Raw genomic sequence first — 14,177 nt, forward strand, 5'->3', positions numbered from 1 at the left:
GCATCAGCCAGACTTTTGTATAGTAACAGGAAACAACCAAAAGAGCTGCACATCTGAGACCTTATCCATGAAGTCTCTAGAGAAACCCAGACACAACAGGGGAGTCAAAAAACGGAGGCATCCAAGGAAGCTTTAGCCTCTGACACCTTCATCTACAATTTCAGCAAACCATAAACACAGCCAGACAAACATAGCCAGACAAACATAAAGCCTTACACTAAAGGCCTATTTACTTCAGTTCCTTTTACCTGGTATATCATGTCCAGCTTTCAACAAAAAAATTACAAGGCATACTAAAAGGCAAAACAACCCCCACGGTTTGAAGAGACAGAGCAAGCATCAAAATCAGACTCAGATATGGCAAAGATTTTGAAATGATCAAATCAGGAATTTAAAAGAACTACGATTAATATGCTAAAGGCTCTAATAGAAAAAATGGACAACATGCAAGAAGAGATGAGTAATGGAAGCAGAGAGATGCAAACTCCAAGAAAGAATTAAAAGGAAATGCTAGAAATCAAAAACACTGTAGCAGAAATGAAGAATGCCTTTGATGGGTTCACCAATAAACTGGACAGGTGAGGAAAGGAACTGTGAGCTTGAAGACATGTCAATAGGAATATCAAAACTGAAATGCAAAGGGAAAAAATGATAAGAAAACTGAACAGAGCATTCAAGACCTGTGGGATAATTATAAAGTGTTATATACCCCTAATGGGAATACTAGAAGGAAAAGAAAGAGAAAGAAACAGAAGAAATATTTGAAATTATAACTTAAAGATATTTTTATATAACATGTATTTTAATATATAATTATAATATGTGAAAAATTTCTTAGTTGATGACAGATACCAAACCACAGATCCAGGAAGTGTAGACAACACCCAGGAGGATAATACCAAAGTATCTACACCTAGACATATCACATTCAAACTGCACATTGCAGACTGAATGTTTGTGTCCCCCCCCCACCCCCCAGAATTCATATTTTGAAATCTAACCGTCAGTGTGATGGTATTTAGGGGTAGGGGTAGAGAGGTGATTAGGTCATAAGGGTGGGGCCCTCAGGAGTAGAATTGGTGACCTTATAAAAGAGGCCCCAGAGAGCTCCCTTACCCCTTACTGCATGTGAGAACACAGAGAGAAGACAGCCATCCATGTACCAGCCATCTTCTGACGTCTTGTTCTGGGATTTTCCAGCCTCCAGAACTGTGAGAAATAAATTTCTGTTGTTTATAAGCCAGCCAGTCTATAGTACTTTGTTAAAGCAGCCCAGACAGACACTACCAAAAATCAAAAACAATGGGAAAATCTTAAAAGAAGCCAGAGGGAAAAAAATAACAACTATAGAGGTTCAAGGATAGGTATTACATTGGACTTCTAGCCAGAAATCATTCAAGTTAGAAGCAAGTGAAGTAAAATATTTCAAGTGTTGAAAGAAAAAACCCACCAGCATGGAATTCTGTATTCTTCAAAAGTGAAAGAAGAAATGAAGACTTTCTCAAACAAAAATTAGGAAATTTGTAGCCAGTAGACCTGCCTTGCAAGAAATATTACAATAAGTTCATCAAAAAGAGAGAATGTTACAGAACAGAAACACAGATCTACTTTAAAAAGGAAGAGCTTTGGGCCTTCCCTGGTGGCGCAGTGGTTGAGAGTCTGCCTGCCGATGCAGGGGACGTGGGCTCGTGCCCCGGTCCGGGAAGATCCCACATGCTGCGGAGCGGCTGGGCCCGTGAGCCATGGCCGCTGAGCCTACGCGTCCAGAGCCTGTGCTCCACAACGGGAGAGGCCACAACAGTGAGAGGCCCGCGTACCACAAAAAAAAAAAAAAAAAAGGAAGAGCTTTAGAGAAGGAATAAATGAAGGTAAAATGAAATGTTTTATTTTCTTATTCTTAATTGATCTAACAAACAACATTTTGTTCCAAACAATAATAGCAACAATGTATTCAGTGATTATAACTTATGGATAAGTAATGAATGACAGCAGTATTATAAGGATGGGAGGGAAGAATTAGAAATATTCTGCTATATGGTACTTGCACTACCTGTGAAGCAGTGTGTGTTATTTGAAAGAGGACTTGGATTAGTTATAAATGTATATGTCAAACTCAAGGGCAAACACTAAAAGAAGTAAAATGTATATAAAATATATACACACACACACGTATGTGCATGTCTGGGGGACAGGGCCATGCCTCCCCCTCCACATCCCACCCTGGACCATGGAGCACATGAGAAGTGCTTGGAATTTAACACATTTTAACTTTTTATAAAGTTTTCAGTCCGTGGACTTCTCAGTCTTTCTGACAGATAACGTAACTGATATTTCTTTTTTCCAACGGAAAAGTTGTTATACTTAAATGCAATTTTTTAACCGATGTATCTGTCACCCACTTTGGCATCTCAGGCACAAATGCAGGGCCAGAACACACCCTCTCAGTTCAGAAGTTCATATCGTGGGATCGTGAGCTTCCCAGAGGGGGAAACTGGCAGGTCCTGGAATCCTAGACACGGGGGGTAGAAGTGCCCTGAGAAACCACCGGTTCTGACCTCACTCACGCCCAGATGACCCTGTGAGGGTCAGCCTGTCTGTGCAGCCAGCATCCCTGGTGCCTACAGCCCTGTGAATAACCACGCCCAGAAATCACTCCTTTCCCTTCCGCCTCTCATTTTGGCCCTTCGTTATTTCCAGTCTGGCACTTGATTTCTCTCATTGTTCATTATAACTTTTTGGTTGTTTTAGGTTGACTTTGGGGATCTGGTCAGAAACGTGAGAAACTGTGTTGTTTGCAATTTTCATGAAACGCCCCCAAATAGGTTCTCTTCTCCTCGGTTCATAGGCAGGATTTGGGGCAAGGCACGTGGTGTCCCCGCTGGTGGGGCTGCTCCGCCCTGGTGCCTTGGTTGGTAGACGTGAAGGACTGCCCCTCAATGTGAGCCTTGTAGGACCACATCTCCAGGGATGGCCCCCGTCCCCATGGGTGATGAGGCGGTTCTGGCTTCGGGGTAGGTAACCAGACGGCTTCTCTGGGGGGATGGGCGTCTCCCCGCATGCCTAGTCGCCCGTGTGTAGGAGCTCTTTTCTTCCGTGTCTTTCCTTCCTGACCCCTTATTATAACATTATTTTCCAGCTCACAAAGTTCTGTTCATAGAGATTGTGGTCATTATTGCCATTACTCTTCACTTCACAGGCCCTTGCTTTACTCCCATCTTTTTGTAATGTGGCTTTTCCCTCCGAGAATAAAAACATGCATTCTTCCCTGCCTGACTTCTGCGTTTGGTTCCTGACCACTTAGTTTGCGAAGACCAACTCCAGGTTAGCTCTGTGGCCTCCACCAGGTTGTATCTCCTAGCGACACACACAGACTTGAAGAGCACGCTTTCATCGTGGCCTTTTCATCTCATGAATAAACGTAGAAAATTTACCTGGGGCTCTGTGTTGCCTGCATTTGGTTTCCCAGGACATTAGGTGGGTGGAGAGGCTGCAGGTGGGCAAATATAGCAGCAACGAGTTGTGAAAACGAGCTGGTTATTTCTGCTGGGCGTTCACGGAGTCCGCTGTCAGCTGGGTCCCCCGGCTGTTCTTCAGTATTTTCCTGTATCTCTCAGTGATTCTGATGTGCCATGCATTTCCCAAGTTACCAATTCCAGAGCTTTTCAGTCTTCTCAAGTCCACAGTCTAGGCTTCCCTCCTGCCTTCCCTCCTTTAGTGCCCAACCTCTGACTTACCCAGGAAGCCCCTCGGCAGCAGCGTGCGGGCTGTTGCCCGGTTCTGTCGACACCCTTGCTCTTTATTTATCTGTAACCTTTTAGGCATGTCTGTTCACACAACACCAACTAATGCTCAGCTGGATTAACACCTCCTGACGTACGCGGTGGGGAAGCTGCCTTAGCAAAAGAGCCAGTGCCCCCTCACGCTTTCCTTCCCGTCTTACACTGTTTGCCTGGGGTATACCTCCCCTCCCACCACCAGTCTCTGCTGACGCCCACGGTCATGACCGCCTCCTACATGAAGGTTTCTGAGGCTTCTCTCAGCTAGAAGAGGACTCTCTCTGGCTACAGAACGTTATGTCTGTACTCACCCTAAAGCTCTTTTTTTCTCTTCATCTTTTTGCCTTCTTGAATACATATTTTTATCTTCCGTGCAAACTGCCTGTGGACAAGAGCCATGACTTATTTTTCTGTATTCCTCTATAGCCCTCAAAGCAGGCAAATACGTAACTATGAAACGTTACGTACGTTTCTATGAAACTATGAAATCTGATCTCCCTGCCCCTTTCAGAAGTTTCAGGCAAAATTTGAGAGTCCTCTGATCATCCATTTTTTCCAAAAATTATCTTCTGATATTTAGAGAACATATTTATACATATACAGAGATTAAAATATTTGGAAATAAACATTCTCCTTCTCAGAAACATACCTTATATTTCTTTTAAAGTTTTCACCCTTATCTCAAAAGTATATGATTCTTCTACATTCCCTCTCATTAGGACAGTACTGTTTGCACCACACTTATTAATATAGCATTTGAACCTTTCAGCCAGTCTGTGAGGGCAGTAGGGCAGACCACACTGCCCCTGGGCTCCAAATACGTCCACAGTTGGTGCAAGTGTAGCAAACTTGGTTTCCGGGCAGCCAAACCAAGTCCAGAATTTGAATCCCAGCAGCGTCCATCTCTTTCTGAGTAGAAGAGTGTTAGTTGTCACACCTGTGAGCAGAGGCTTATTAATGAAGGACTGTGTACACTTTACAGGCATATGTGCGGAATCCTAGACCTTTGATTAAGTCACCCACCTCTTACGTGAGAAAAGCAGTGTCAAAGAGCTGGGCACAAAAATCGTGGCCATATCTTTGTTATGAACAGATGCCTTTAGTTTTTAAAAAGGGAGGCATAACAGTCCAAACTGGTTAAGTCACACCACCCAGACTCTGCATTTACAGCTTCCAGCACAGCGTGGGGCTCAGCAGGCCTGGATCTCGAGGCAGTGTTCCAGTTCTGGAAGCTAGAGGTCATCCATGAGGAACTGGAACAGACCTCAGTTGTTGATTATCCAAAATGTCTCGACTGAGTCCTTGAAAGATTAATTCCCACAAATCAAATGGAGATTTCCAATCACTTTGTGTGTCCCAAGGATTCTCCCTTGTCCTTGCTCCAGCAACTGGGTGCATCCCTGTGCTGTTAGGCTGCACAGTGTTGCAGCAGGAACTTCTCTGCAGATGCGAGTCTTCTCTGCTTTCACGGGATCTGGCCAAGAGAACCTGGCTGTGAAAGTGCCTTGGACTAGACCCGGGCCTGATGAGGAGAAAATCATTGGGGCTGTACTTTCTAGCTGTGTGCTTCCTCTCACAGCTGTTCTTCCTTTCAGTGCGGAGCACGTGAGAGGGGCTCCACATGCATCTCCTAATTTGCAGCTGGAAAGGAAATCTAGCTTGTCAGCAGTCTTGGAAAATCTTATTAATCTCCCGGATTTGGTCATCATGCAGAAGCTTTAGTTGGTTGTGAATATACATGCTCAACAGGCACGAAGTGATGAATTGAGTTTATGATTAGGCCTAATACTTGATGTAAGTCTTCCAATAAATTTCCCGTTGGGCGTGGGAGCAGGACGGGGTGCGCAGGAGATTCCCTTTTCCCCGTCCCCGTTGTGTAGCAGAGCCACTCACCCAGGCCACCCCAGAACTGCCTGTACTACCTTGCCGTCCAGTGATCTGGGGAGCCTGATAACCAGGGGCAGTTTCCCCTTCCAACTGAGGGGAACCACAGTGCCTTCTTCTGGTAGGGTTGCTGCTCCCTTCCATACTAAAAACTAACATCAGAGACCAGCATTGTAGGAGCAAAAGAAAGCACTGACATGTGGGTCAGGAGGAGTAAAGGGAGCAGCGCTCTCCTCCCCGCTATACCTAGATGTGAGTATTCGGATTATGGAAGAACGGCCGCCATGTATTTGTTCCTGGTTCCAAGGACATACCATATCTTATAAGTCAGTATCCCACCCTCACACGGCAGTATGTCCCAGTGAGCATGGGAAATGAGTTTTCAACAATCTTCCTGCATGTAGGCCCCTCCACTCAGCTCCACTGGGTCCAGTGGACCTCTGTCACACTGTCTTGCTTCCTACAGCTTATGGTGTAACTTGCTATAAAATGAGGCCAGCCCCTACCCTGTTCTCCCTCAAGAATGTCTTAGCTTTTCCTGGCCTCTCTGATTCCCATATACATTTTAGAATCAGCTCATCAGATACGGTGTGTTGAATCCACAGATCAGTCTGGGATGGGAAATAACAAGTGCTGAGTCTTCTAGCCCATGGACAGATACATCCTTCCATTTATTGTATTCAGACTACTGGAATGTCTCTCAGTGAAGTTTTACAGATTTCTGTATACTTTCCTTGTTAGATCTATTCCTGTGGACTTCATATTTTTATGCAGTTGTAAATAGTATCTCTTCATTTCATTTTCTAATCATTGGTTGCTGGTAGATAGAAATGCAGTAGGATTTTTCTGTTTATGCTGTGTCCATTGACCTTGATAAACCCTCTTATGAATTTGGAGCGTTTTCTGTAGATTCTTTTGGAGATTCTGTGAATATAATCGTGTCATCTGAAATAATGACCGTTTTGCCTCTTCATTTCTAATTAATAATCTCCTATTTCTATTTCTTGCATTACTGTATTGGCAAGGATCTCCAGCACAGATGTTGATAGATGTGATCAAGGGGACACTCTTCTCTCTTACATACATAAAGCTTTTAATGTTTTACCCTTAAGTTTAGTGGTTTCTGTAGGGTTTAGTAGATATTCTTTAACAGATTAAGGAAGTTCCCGTCTATTCCAAGATGGCTAAGAATTTTTTTTTATCATAAATGAATTTTGAATTTTATGAAACACCGTTTTCAACATCTGTTGAGGTGATCCTCTGACTTTTCTCATTTCTACTACTAATGTCGTTAAGTATATAGATTGATTTTTAATGAAAACCCACACATATTCCTGGGATATACTCAACTTGGTCATGATGTTTTATTATTCTTTTGCACGTTATTGAATTGGTTGGCTAGAATTTTGCCGGGATTTTTGCATGCATGTTCATGAGTGAGATTGGCTCCTGATTTGTTATTAAGACTACACTAGCCTAATAAAATGAATGGGTTTGGTTTCCCTTTTCCTATACACTGGAATTGTCTCTAAAATAATAATTTGTTCTTTAAAGGTTTTGTAGAATTTGCCAGTAAAGCTATCTGGGATGGCTTTTCCTCTTTAAAATAGTTTTTTTTCACTGTGATTCAATTACTTTAAAGCTTATAGAATTATGGTTTTTATATATCATCTTGTATCTATATTAGCTAAGTTGTATGTTACTGGAAATTTAGCAATTTCGTCTAAATTTCCAAATGAATAGGCATAAAAAGCTATACATGTTTTCTAAGCATCTGTGGTCGTGTCCCCCTTTTATTTTTAATATTATTTATTTGTACTTTCTTCTTTTCTTGATTCATCTTGCCAAAGACCTATCAATTAATTGTATTAGACTTTTTTCAAAGAACCAACTTTTGATCTTGGTTATTCTCTCTATTGTGTTTCTATTTCATTAATGCCTAGTTTTGCCTTTTTTTTCTTTCCCTTTACTCTTCGAGTTTATTTTATTCTTTTGGCTTTCCAATATTTCTTGAGATGGATGCCTGTCTCATTCAGTTGCAGCCTTTATTCTTTCTAATATAAGCATTTAATCCTACACATTTCCTCTGAGTACTGTTTCAACATGTAAGTTATAATATCCACTATTTTCATTATTATTCAGCTTAACATATTTTAAAATATTCATTTCAGTATTTTTCTTGGCCCCTGAGTTATTTTGAAGTATTTCTTCATTTCTAAACATAGAGATTTGTTCTGGTTTTCCTTTTGCTGTGGATTTTTAACTAATAGCTCTTTGGGCACAAAATACGGATCGTATGAGTTCAACCCCTTGACATTTTTTGAGACTTGCTCTGTGACCTAGAACAGGGCCCAGCTAACTTTTTCTTTAAAGGACCAGGTAGTAAACATTTTAGGGTTTGTTGCCCATGCAGTGTCTGTCACAGCTGCTCGGCTCTGCCATTGCTGTGTGAAAGCAGACACAGGTGAAGAGGGTGGCCATGTTCCAGTAAGACTGTATTTTGGGCTGATTTTGAGTTTCATATCACAAAATATTTTTTTCCAACCATTTGAAAAAGTAAAAACCATTCTTAAGTTTGCAGGCCATTCAAAAAAGGCACCAGGCTGGAATTAGGCCCCACGGGCTATATCCTTGGCCTAGAATATGATCAATTAAAAAAAAAAATTCTGCGCATGCTTGAAGAGAATATGTCTTCTGCAACTGTATTTTGTATGTATCCATTAGGATGAGTTTGTCAATTGTGTTGTTGGAATCGTCTATATTCTTACTTGTCTTTTAAAAAATATTTTCTTTGAAATGTAACATAAAGAAAAGGGCACACATTGTAAATGCACAGCTTGGTGAATGTCTTCAAAGCAGACGATTTATTTATTTATTTATTTTGGCCACGTCGTGCAGCATGCGGAACTTCCTCAACCAGGGATCGAACCCACGCCCCCTGCATTGGGAGCATGGAGTCTTAACCACTGGACCACCAGGGAAGCCCCTCAAAGTAGACAATTTGATACTACCCAGATGTAAACACAGGATATTACCAACTCCCAGAAATCACCAATCCTCCCCCAAAGTGGCCACTATTCTGATTTCTGTCAACGTTGATTAGTTCTACCTGTTTTTGAATAGTATTATATAGCATGAACTTCTTTGTGTCTGTTTCTTTCACTCAGCATTATATTGGGGCATTCCCATGATGTTATAGATTTGTTCCTTTCATTACTGTGGACTATTCTTTTGAGTCAACATGCCACAAATTTTGATTCATGCTCTTGTTGATGAACATTTAGGATATATCCACTTTGGTTGAATATGTGTGGCTTGCCTTTTCACTTTCATGATGAGCAGAATTTTTTGAATTTTTATTGTCCAATTTATTTTTTTCTTTCATGATTGGTACTTTTATTTTTTATTTTCTGGGGCTGCGCCGGGTCTTAGTTGCACCATGTGGGATCTTTTAGTTGCGGTCTGCGGACTTCTTAGTTGCAGCATGTGGGATCTAGTTCCCCGACCAGGGATCGAACCTGGGCCCCCTGCATTGGGAGCGCAGAGTGTTACCCACCGGACCACCAGGGAAGTCCCTGGTTGGTACCTTTTGTACCCTAAAAAATCCTTGCCTCACCTAAGGTTGCAGAGATTTTTTCATGTTTCCTTCTAGAAACTTTGTGGTTTTAGCTTTAATATTTCAACCTATAATCCATCTCAGTTTTGTGTGTAGTATGAGGTAGAGGTCAAGGTTCACTTTTCAATATGTCTATGCAGTTGTTTCATTGTCTTTATTGAAACAGACTTTCCTTCCCCATAAAATTGGTATGTTGCCTTTATTGCAAATCAATTATCATATATGTGTGATTCTATTCTTGGACTCTATATTTTGTTCTGTTGATATATTTGTCTAACCTGGTTCCAATATTATGTTATAGTCATTATTATAGTTTTATAGTATTTCTTGAAATCAGGTAATATGTCTTATTATTATTGTCTTGGCTAATCTATGTATTTTCATTTCCATGTAAATTTAAAATCAGCTTGTCCATATCTATAACAGCAGCTTGCTGGAATTTTTATTTGTTTTGTACTGAATCTATAATTCAGTTTCAGAAGACTTGACATTTTTATAATATGGAAACTTCCAATCGATGAACATTGTACATCTTTCTGTTTGTTTCGGTTGCCTTTAATTTATCTCAGCAATGTTTGGTAGTTTTAAGTATAGTTGTTTTGCATATCTTTTGTCAAGTTTATTTCTAGGTATTTGACATTTTTGATGCCATTATGAATAGTATTTTTAAATGTCATTTTCCAATTATTGGTTGCTAACATTCAAAAATACAATTATTTGGAGGGTATATTGTATACAGTGACCTTTCACAATTCACTTATTAGTTCTAGTTAAAGTCCTTTGGATTTCTCATGGACATAATCATGTTACCTGTGAATAAAAATTACTTTACTTCTTTCTAATCTTTATGCTCCTTTCGTTTTTCTTCCTCTCTTTTTATTTTTCTTTGTTGTAATGACTAGGAGCTTTAAAAATGTTGACTAAAAGGGGTGAGGGTAGACATCCTTGCCTTTTCAAGTCTTTAGGTAGAAAACATTTATTGTTTTACCATGAATTATGCCATAATTTTTTTTCCCTCGAAGCTTTCATCAAATTGAGGAAGTTCCCTTCTATTCCCAGTTTGCTGGGAATTACTTTTTTTTATCATGAATGAGAGTTGAATTTTATCTATGCTTTTCGTGTTTCTATTAAGAAGGTCATATGGTTTTTCTTCTTTATTCTACTAATGTAGTAAATTGCATTGATGGATTTATGGATATTGAACCAACCTTGGGTTTTTTTTATGGAAAGTACCCTTTGGCCAAGATACAGTGTCCTTTTTATATATTGCTGGATTTAATTTGCTAAAAATTTGTAAAGGGTTCTTGCATTTTTGTTGAAGGATATTATTAGTGCATAGTTTTCTTGTGTCAGCTCCTCATGTCAGTTCCTACGGGCAAAGATAGTCTTTCATTCACTGTGTATGCCAAGCCCCTCCCCCAATTCTAACCACAGAAAAGGCGTTCTACAGATAAATAGTCTTTGACATGAGTCAAAAGACCTAGGCTGGAGACCCACATTTATTAGTTTATTTAAATTATTTCAAATATTAATGAATTTTACTCATTTGCATTCCAGCCGTGTACCAGGGTCAGTGCTGCTCATTGGAGGTTTTCCTCCTCCACGTGCAGCCACTCCTCAGCGTTATTTGATAATTCTTCCTCATGTCTCTAACCTCTAAACATTGGAGGGCCACAGGATGTAGTTCTTGAACCCCTTTTCTTGATCATCTGAATACCCAGCCTGGGCTATGGCCATACCACCCTGTACGTGCCCTATCTTGTCTGAACATCCAGCCTCATGGCTGTGAGCACCAGTGTCAGATCTTACAAATCTCCAGCCTGAGCCTCCCGCTTGGCTTCCCACTCGATGTGTCCACTGCCGCCCTCGAGCATCACCACTGGGTAGTTAAAAGACATCTCAAGCTTAGCACGTCTAACACTGAGCTCATGGCCCTCCCTGCCAGTCTTTCAGGACAAGGTGGCTCCAACCTTCCGGTCATCAGGCCACACACCATGGCATCATCCACGCCTCTTTTACTCTCCCGCTTCATTAGTAATTCTCTGCAAATCCTCTCAGCTCTACCTCCCCACTTCCCCTGCTACCACTGGCATCCAAGCCAGCATCACCCCTCGCCTGGATCACACAGTAGTTCCCTAACTGGTTTCCATAATGCTCACTCTTCGCAGTTTTCCCAACCTAGCAGCCAGAGCAATACCTTTAAAGTGCAGGTTTGGGATTTCCCGGGTGGTCCAGTGGTTAGGACTCCACGCGTTCACAGCCAAGGGCGTGGGTTTGATCCCTGGTCGGGGAACTAAGGTCTCGTAAGCTGTGCAGTGCGACCAAAAAAAAAAAAGCAGGTTAGATCATATATCCCTCACTTCCTAAACCCTCCAGAAGGCATTTGCCTCACTCAGAGCGGAAATCCAGATCTATAAAATTCCCCTCGCAGCCCCTCTTATTACCTGTCTGACTTTATCTCCTTCCGTGCTTTCTCTCGCTCACTCAACTTCAGCACCGTGGCTTCCTTACTGTTGCTGAAACATATGGATTTGGCTCCCACCCAGGGCATCGTACTTGCTGTTGCCCTGCCTGGGATGCTCTCCCATCAGCCGTCCTCGAAGCTTGAGGTCACCCCTCCCTCTGTCCAGTCCTCTGCTTGCAGCGCCCCCGGCTGTGCGGCCTCTAACTGGAGGACCCCCCACCCACCCAAGAAAGAGCCCTATTGCTCTTCCCTGCTTTCTTTTTCACCTTAGCACTTTACTACCTGACATATTACATATTTTATGTATTTAAACTGTTTATTCTCTGAAACCTCCAATAAATTCTAAGCTCAATGAAATCAGGAATTTTTTTTGTTATTTGCTGCTGTGTCCCCAGTCAATAAAACAGTGTCTGTCACATAATAAATATTTTTGAATAAATGAATAAGCAAGTGATAGGAATAAATACAAGAGTTATAAGGAAGACCCAGTCCTTGACCACATGGAGCTGCCAATCTCCATAGTAGTGAATGGATTAGATGAAATTCTAATGAAAAAAACAAACAAACAGTGAGAGAGAGAAAAAAGAAATCCAAAAAAGACAGGCAGCAAAACCTTGTGGGTGGCCCAGGCATGAAGGAAAGCCGAGTCTCTATTAAAGAAGTAGAAGGAAATGTGGGTAATGCAGTGTCTCAGAAGCAGAGGGAAAGAAGGTTCAAGAAGGAGAAGGACCTTGTGGGGACAGTTGTCATCTCCTTTAAGAGTTAACATGCATTGGGATTCATGCAAAAATATTGCCAGTTCCAAAACTGGTTTCAGAAGGTTGCCAGGCTAGGGGTGTACAGTGAGGCCTGGCTGTGTACGTGCATAATCCACACAGTGGAGATACTTAGAAAGAACAATGCCACTCCCGTGAATGACAACGCGAGAAGGAAAAGAAGAACTTGGTGACAATCTGTCATGAGAAGTTTAGCCAAAGAGTTCGCAATAGAGGAGCGTCGTGGAACAGTCCTGCTTGGCTTGATCCGAAAGCCCTGGAACTGGGTCCAGGTCTAGCATCCAGTCTGTGGGTGGCAGCCTGTGCAGTTGTGACAGGTCCGAGACATCAAGCAGCTGTTCTCATGTCTTTGGTTTGACTTTTAGTGGCTTTTTCTTTTTTTTTAAATTAAGTGGTTTTGTTTTTGTTTTTGTTTTGTCTTGAATCAACAGGTTCCGTTTTTTGGGCCCCTGTTTGATGGAGCAATCGTGAGTGGGCAGCTCCTGCCAAGCCTTATCTGTGCCACTTGCATCAACGCCAGCAGGGCCGTGAAGTGCCTCATCCCCCTCTACCAGAGCTTGTATCTTTTTGCGCTAAGTGTGTAATGTATTAACCATCCCAGCATCCAGCTTCCAGGCACCTTCTCGTGAGAGGTAAGTCTTAACAACTGGGTGGAAGAGGGAAGAGGGAATTTCTTTCAATCTGGGTGGAAGAAAACTATGATTTTCATACCATTCCTTAGTTTATATTAAATATAATAATTTTGTGCTACATCAAACTTAGAAGAGTTGATTTTCATAATCAAGTCACATATGTTTATGCTAAGAAGTGGTGCCTATGACAAGATGCTCATTCCTCCTGGGGTATTTCTCCCCAAGTTCGGTCTCCTCCTCCCTCCCTGTTTGCTGCAGTCTTTTGTGTGTAAGGTGGGGTGCTGAGAAAATGCAACGGGGTCACTCCACGTGCCTACCAGAAACGACGCTAATTAATCAAAGAACGTGGCAAGTGCCACCAGAGAAGCACAAATGGTGTTCCAGGAGGTCGGGGGCGGGGAACATTGCGTCTGGTCGGGAGGACAGGGAAAGACACCCTCAACAAAGTTGTACTTGAACTCATCAGTAAGAATGGCTGGAATTCCTTTTGTCATTTTCCCAAATCATTAATATCTCCTTCTCTCATTTCTGGTCTTCTCTCTAAAAACAGAAGAAATTTCACTAGCGTAATTGTTTTTTCTCCAACAGTAGTTGGCATGCTGTCATCTTTAAATTCAGGCCTGACCCCTGACCATAAGAAAAAGAAATTAAGGCAACTTCATAAAATCACTACAAAAAAAAAAAAAAAAATCACTGCAAAAGGCATCTGACCTCCTAATAAAACTCAGGATCTCTGTTTCTAATTAGTATTGGTAATGATGATAAGCGTATTGTGTTTGACCTCTGTCTCTGTACTTCTCGCAACCTTACCATCAGTGACATGTTGCTGGAGAGTGGGGGTGAGGGGTGGGTGAGAAATATAACGTGTGAATAGATACAGTTCATGAAAAATACCTTTCATTAAAATCCTGGTCACTTCATTGACAGATATTCTGTCTTTAGGTTAAAAAAAAAATACATATGCCATGTGGCAACTCGGAATTATCATAGAAATTAGTAGTAGCAAAGAGCTATTAGGTCCCATCTGGT

General features: G+C 41.6%; 1 protein-coding gene across 6 annotated transcripts in view; it reads left to right on the forward strand.

Annotated features, from left to right (window-relative positions):
* The window catches only part of RALGAPA2 (Ral GTPase activating protein catalytic alpha subunit 2), a 283,235-nt gene that overhangs the window by 193,426 nt on the left and 75,632 nt on the right, over positions 1-14,177 (forward strand). For all 6 annotated transcript variants that reach the window (XM_029222062.1, XM_029222063.1, XM_029222066.1 and 3 more), the window contains one exon: positions 12,948-13,075. In XM_029222062.1, the coding sequence (XP_029077895.1) occupies positions 12,948-13,075 (128 nt within the window). The remainder of the gene's footprint in view (positions 1-12,947; positions 13,076-14,177) is intronic.

This window comes from Monodon monoceros, unplaced genomic scaffold (genome assembly GCF_005190385.1).
Source record: "Monodon monoceros isolate NGI ecotype Baffin Bay Population unplaced genomic scaffold, NGI_Narwhal_1 Super_Scaffold_13, whole genome shotgun sequence".
Classification (NCBI taxonomy): Eukaryota; Metazoa; Chordata; class Mammalia; order Artiodactyla; family Monodontidae; genus Monodon; species Monodon monoceros.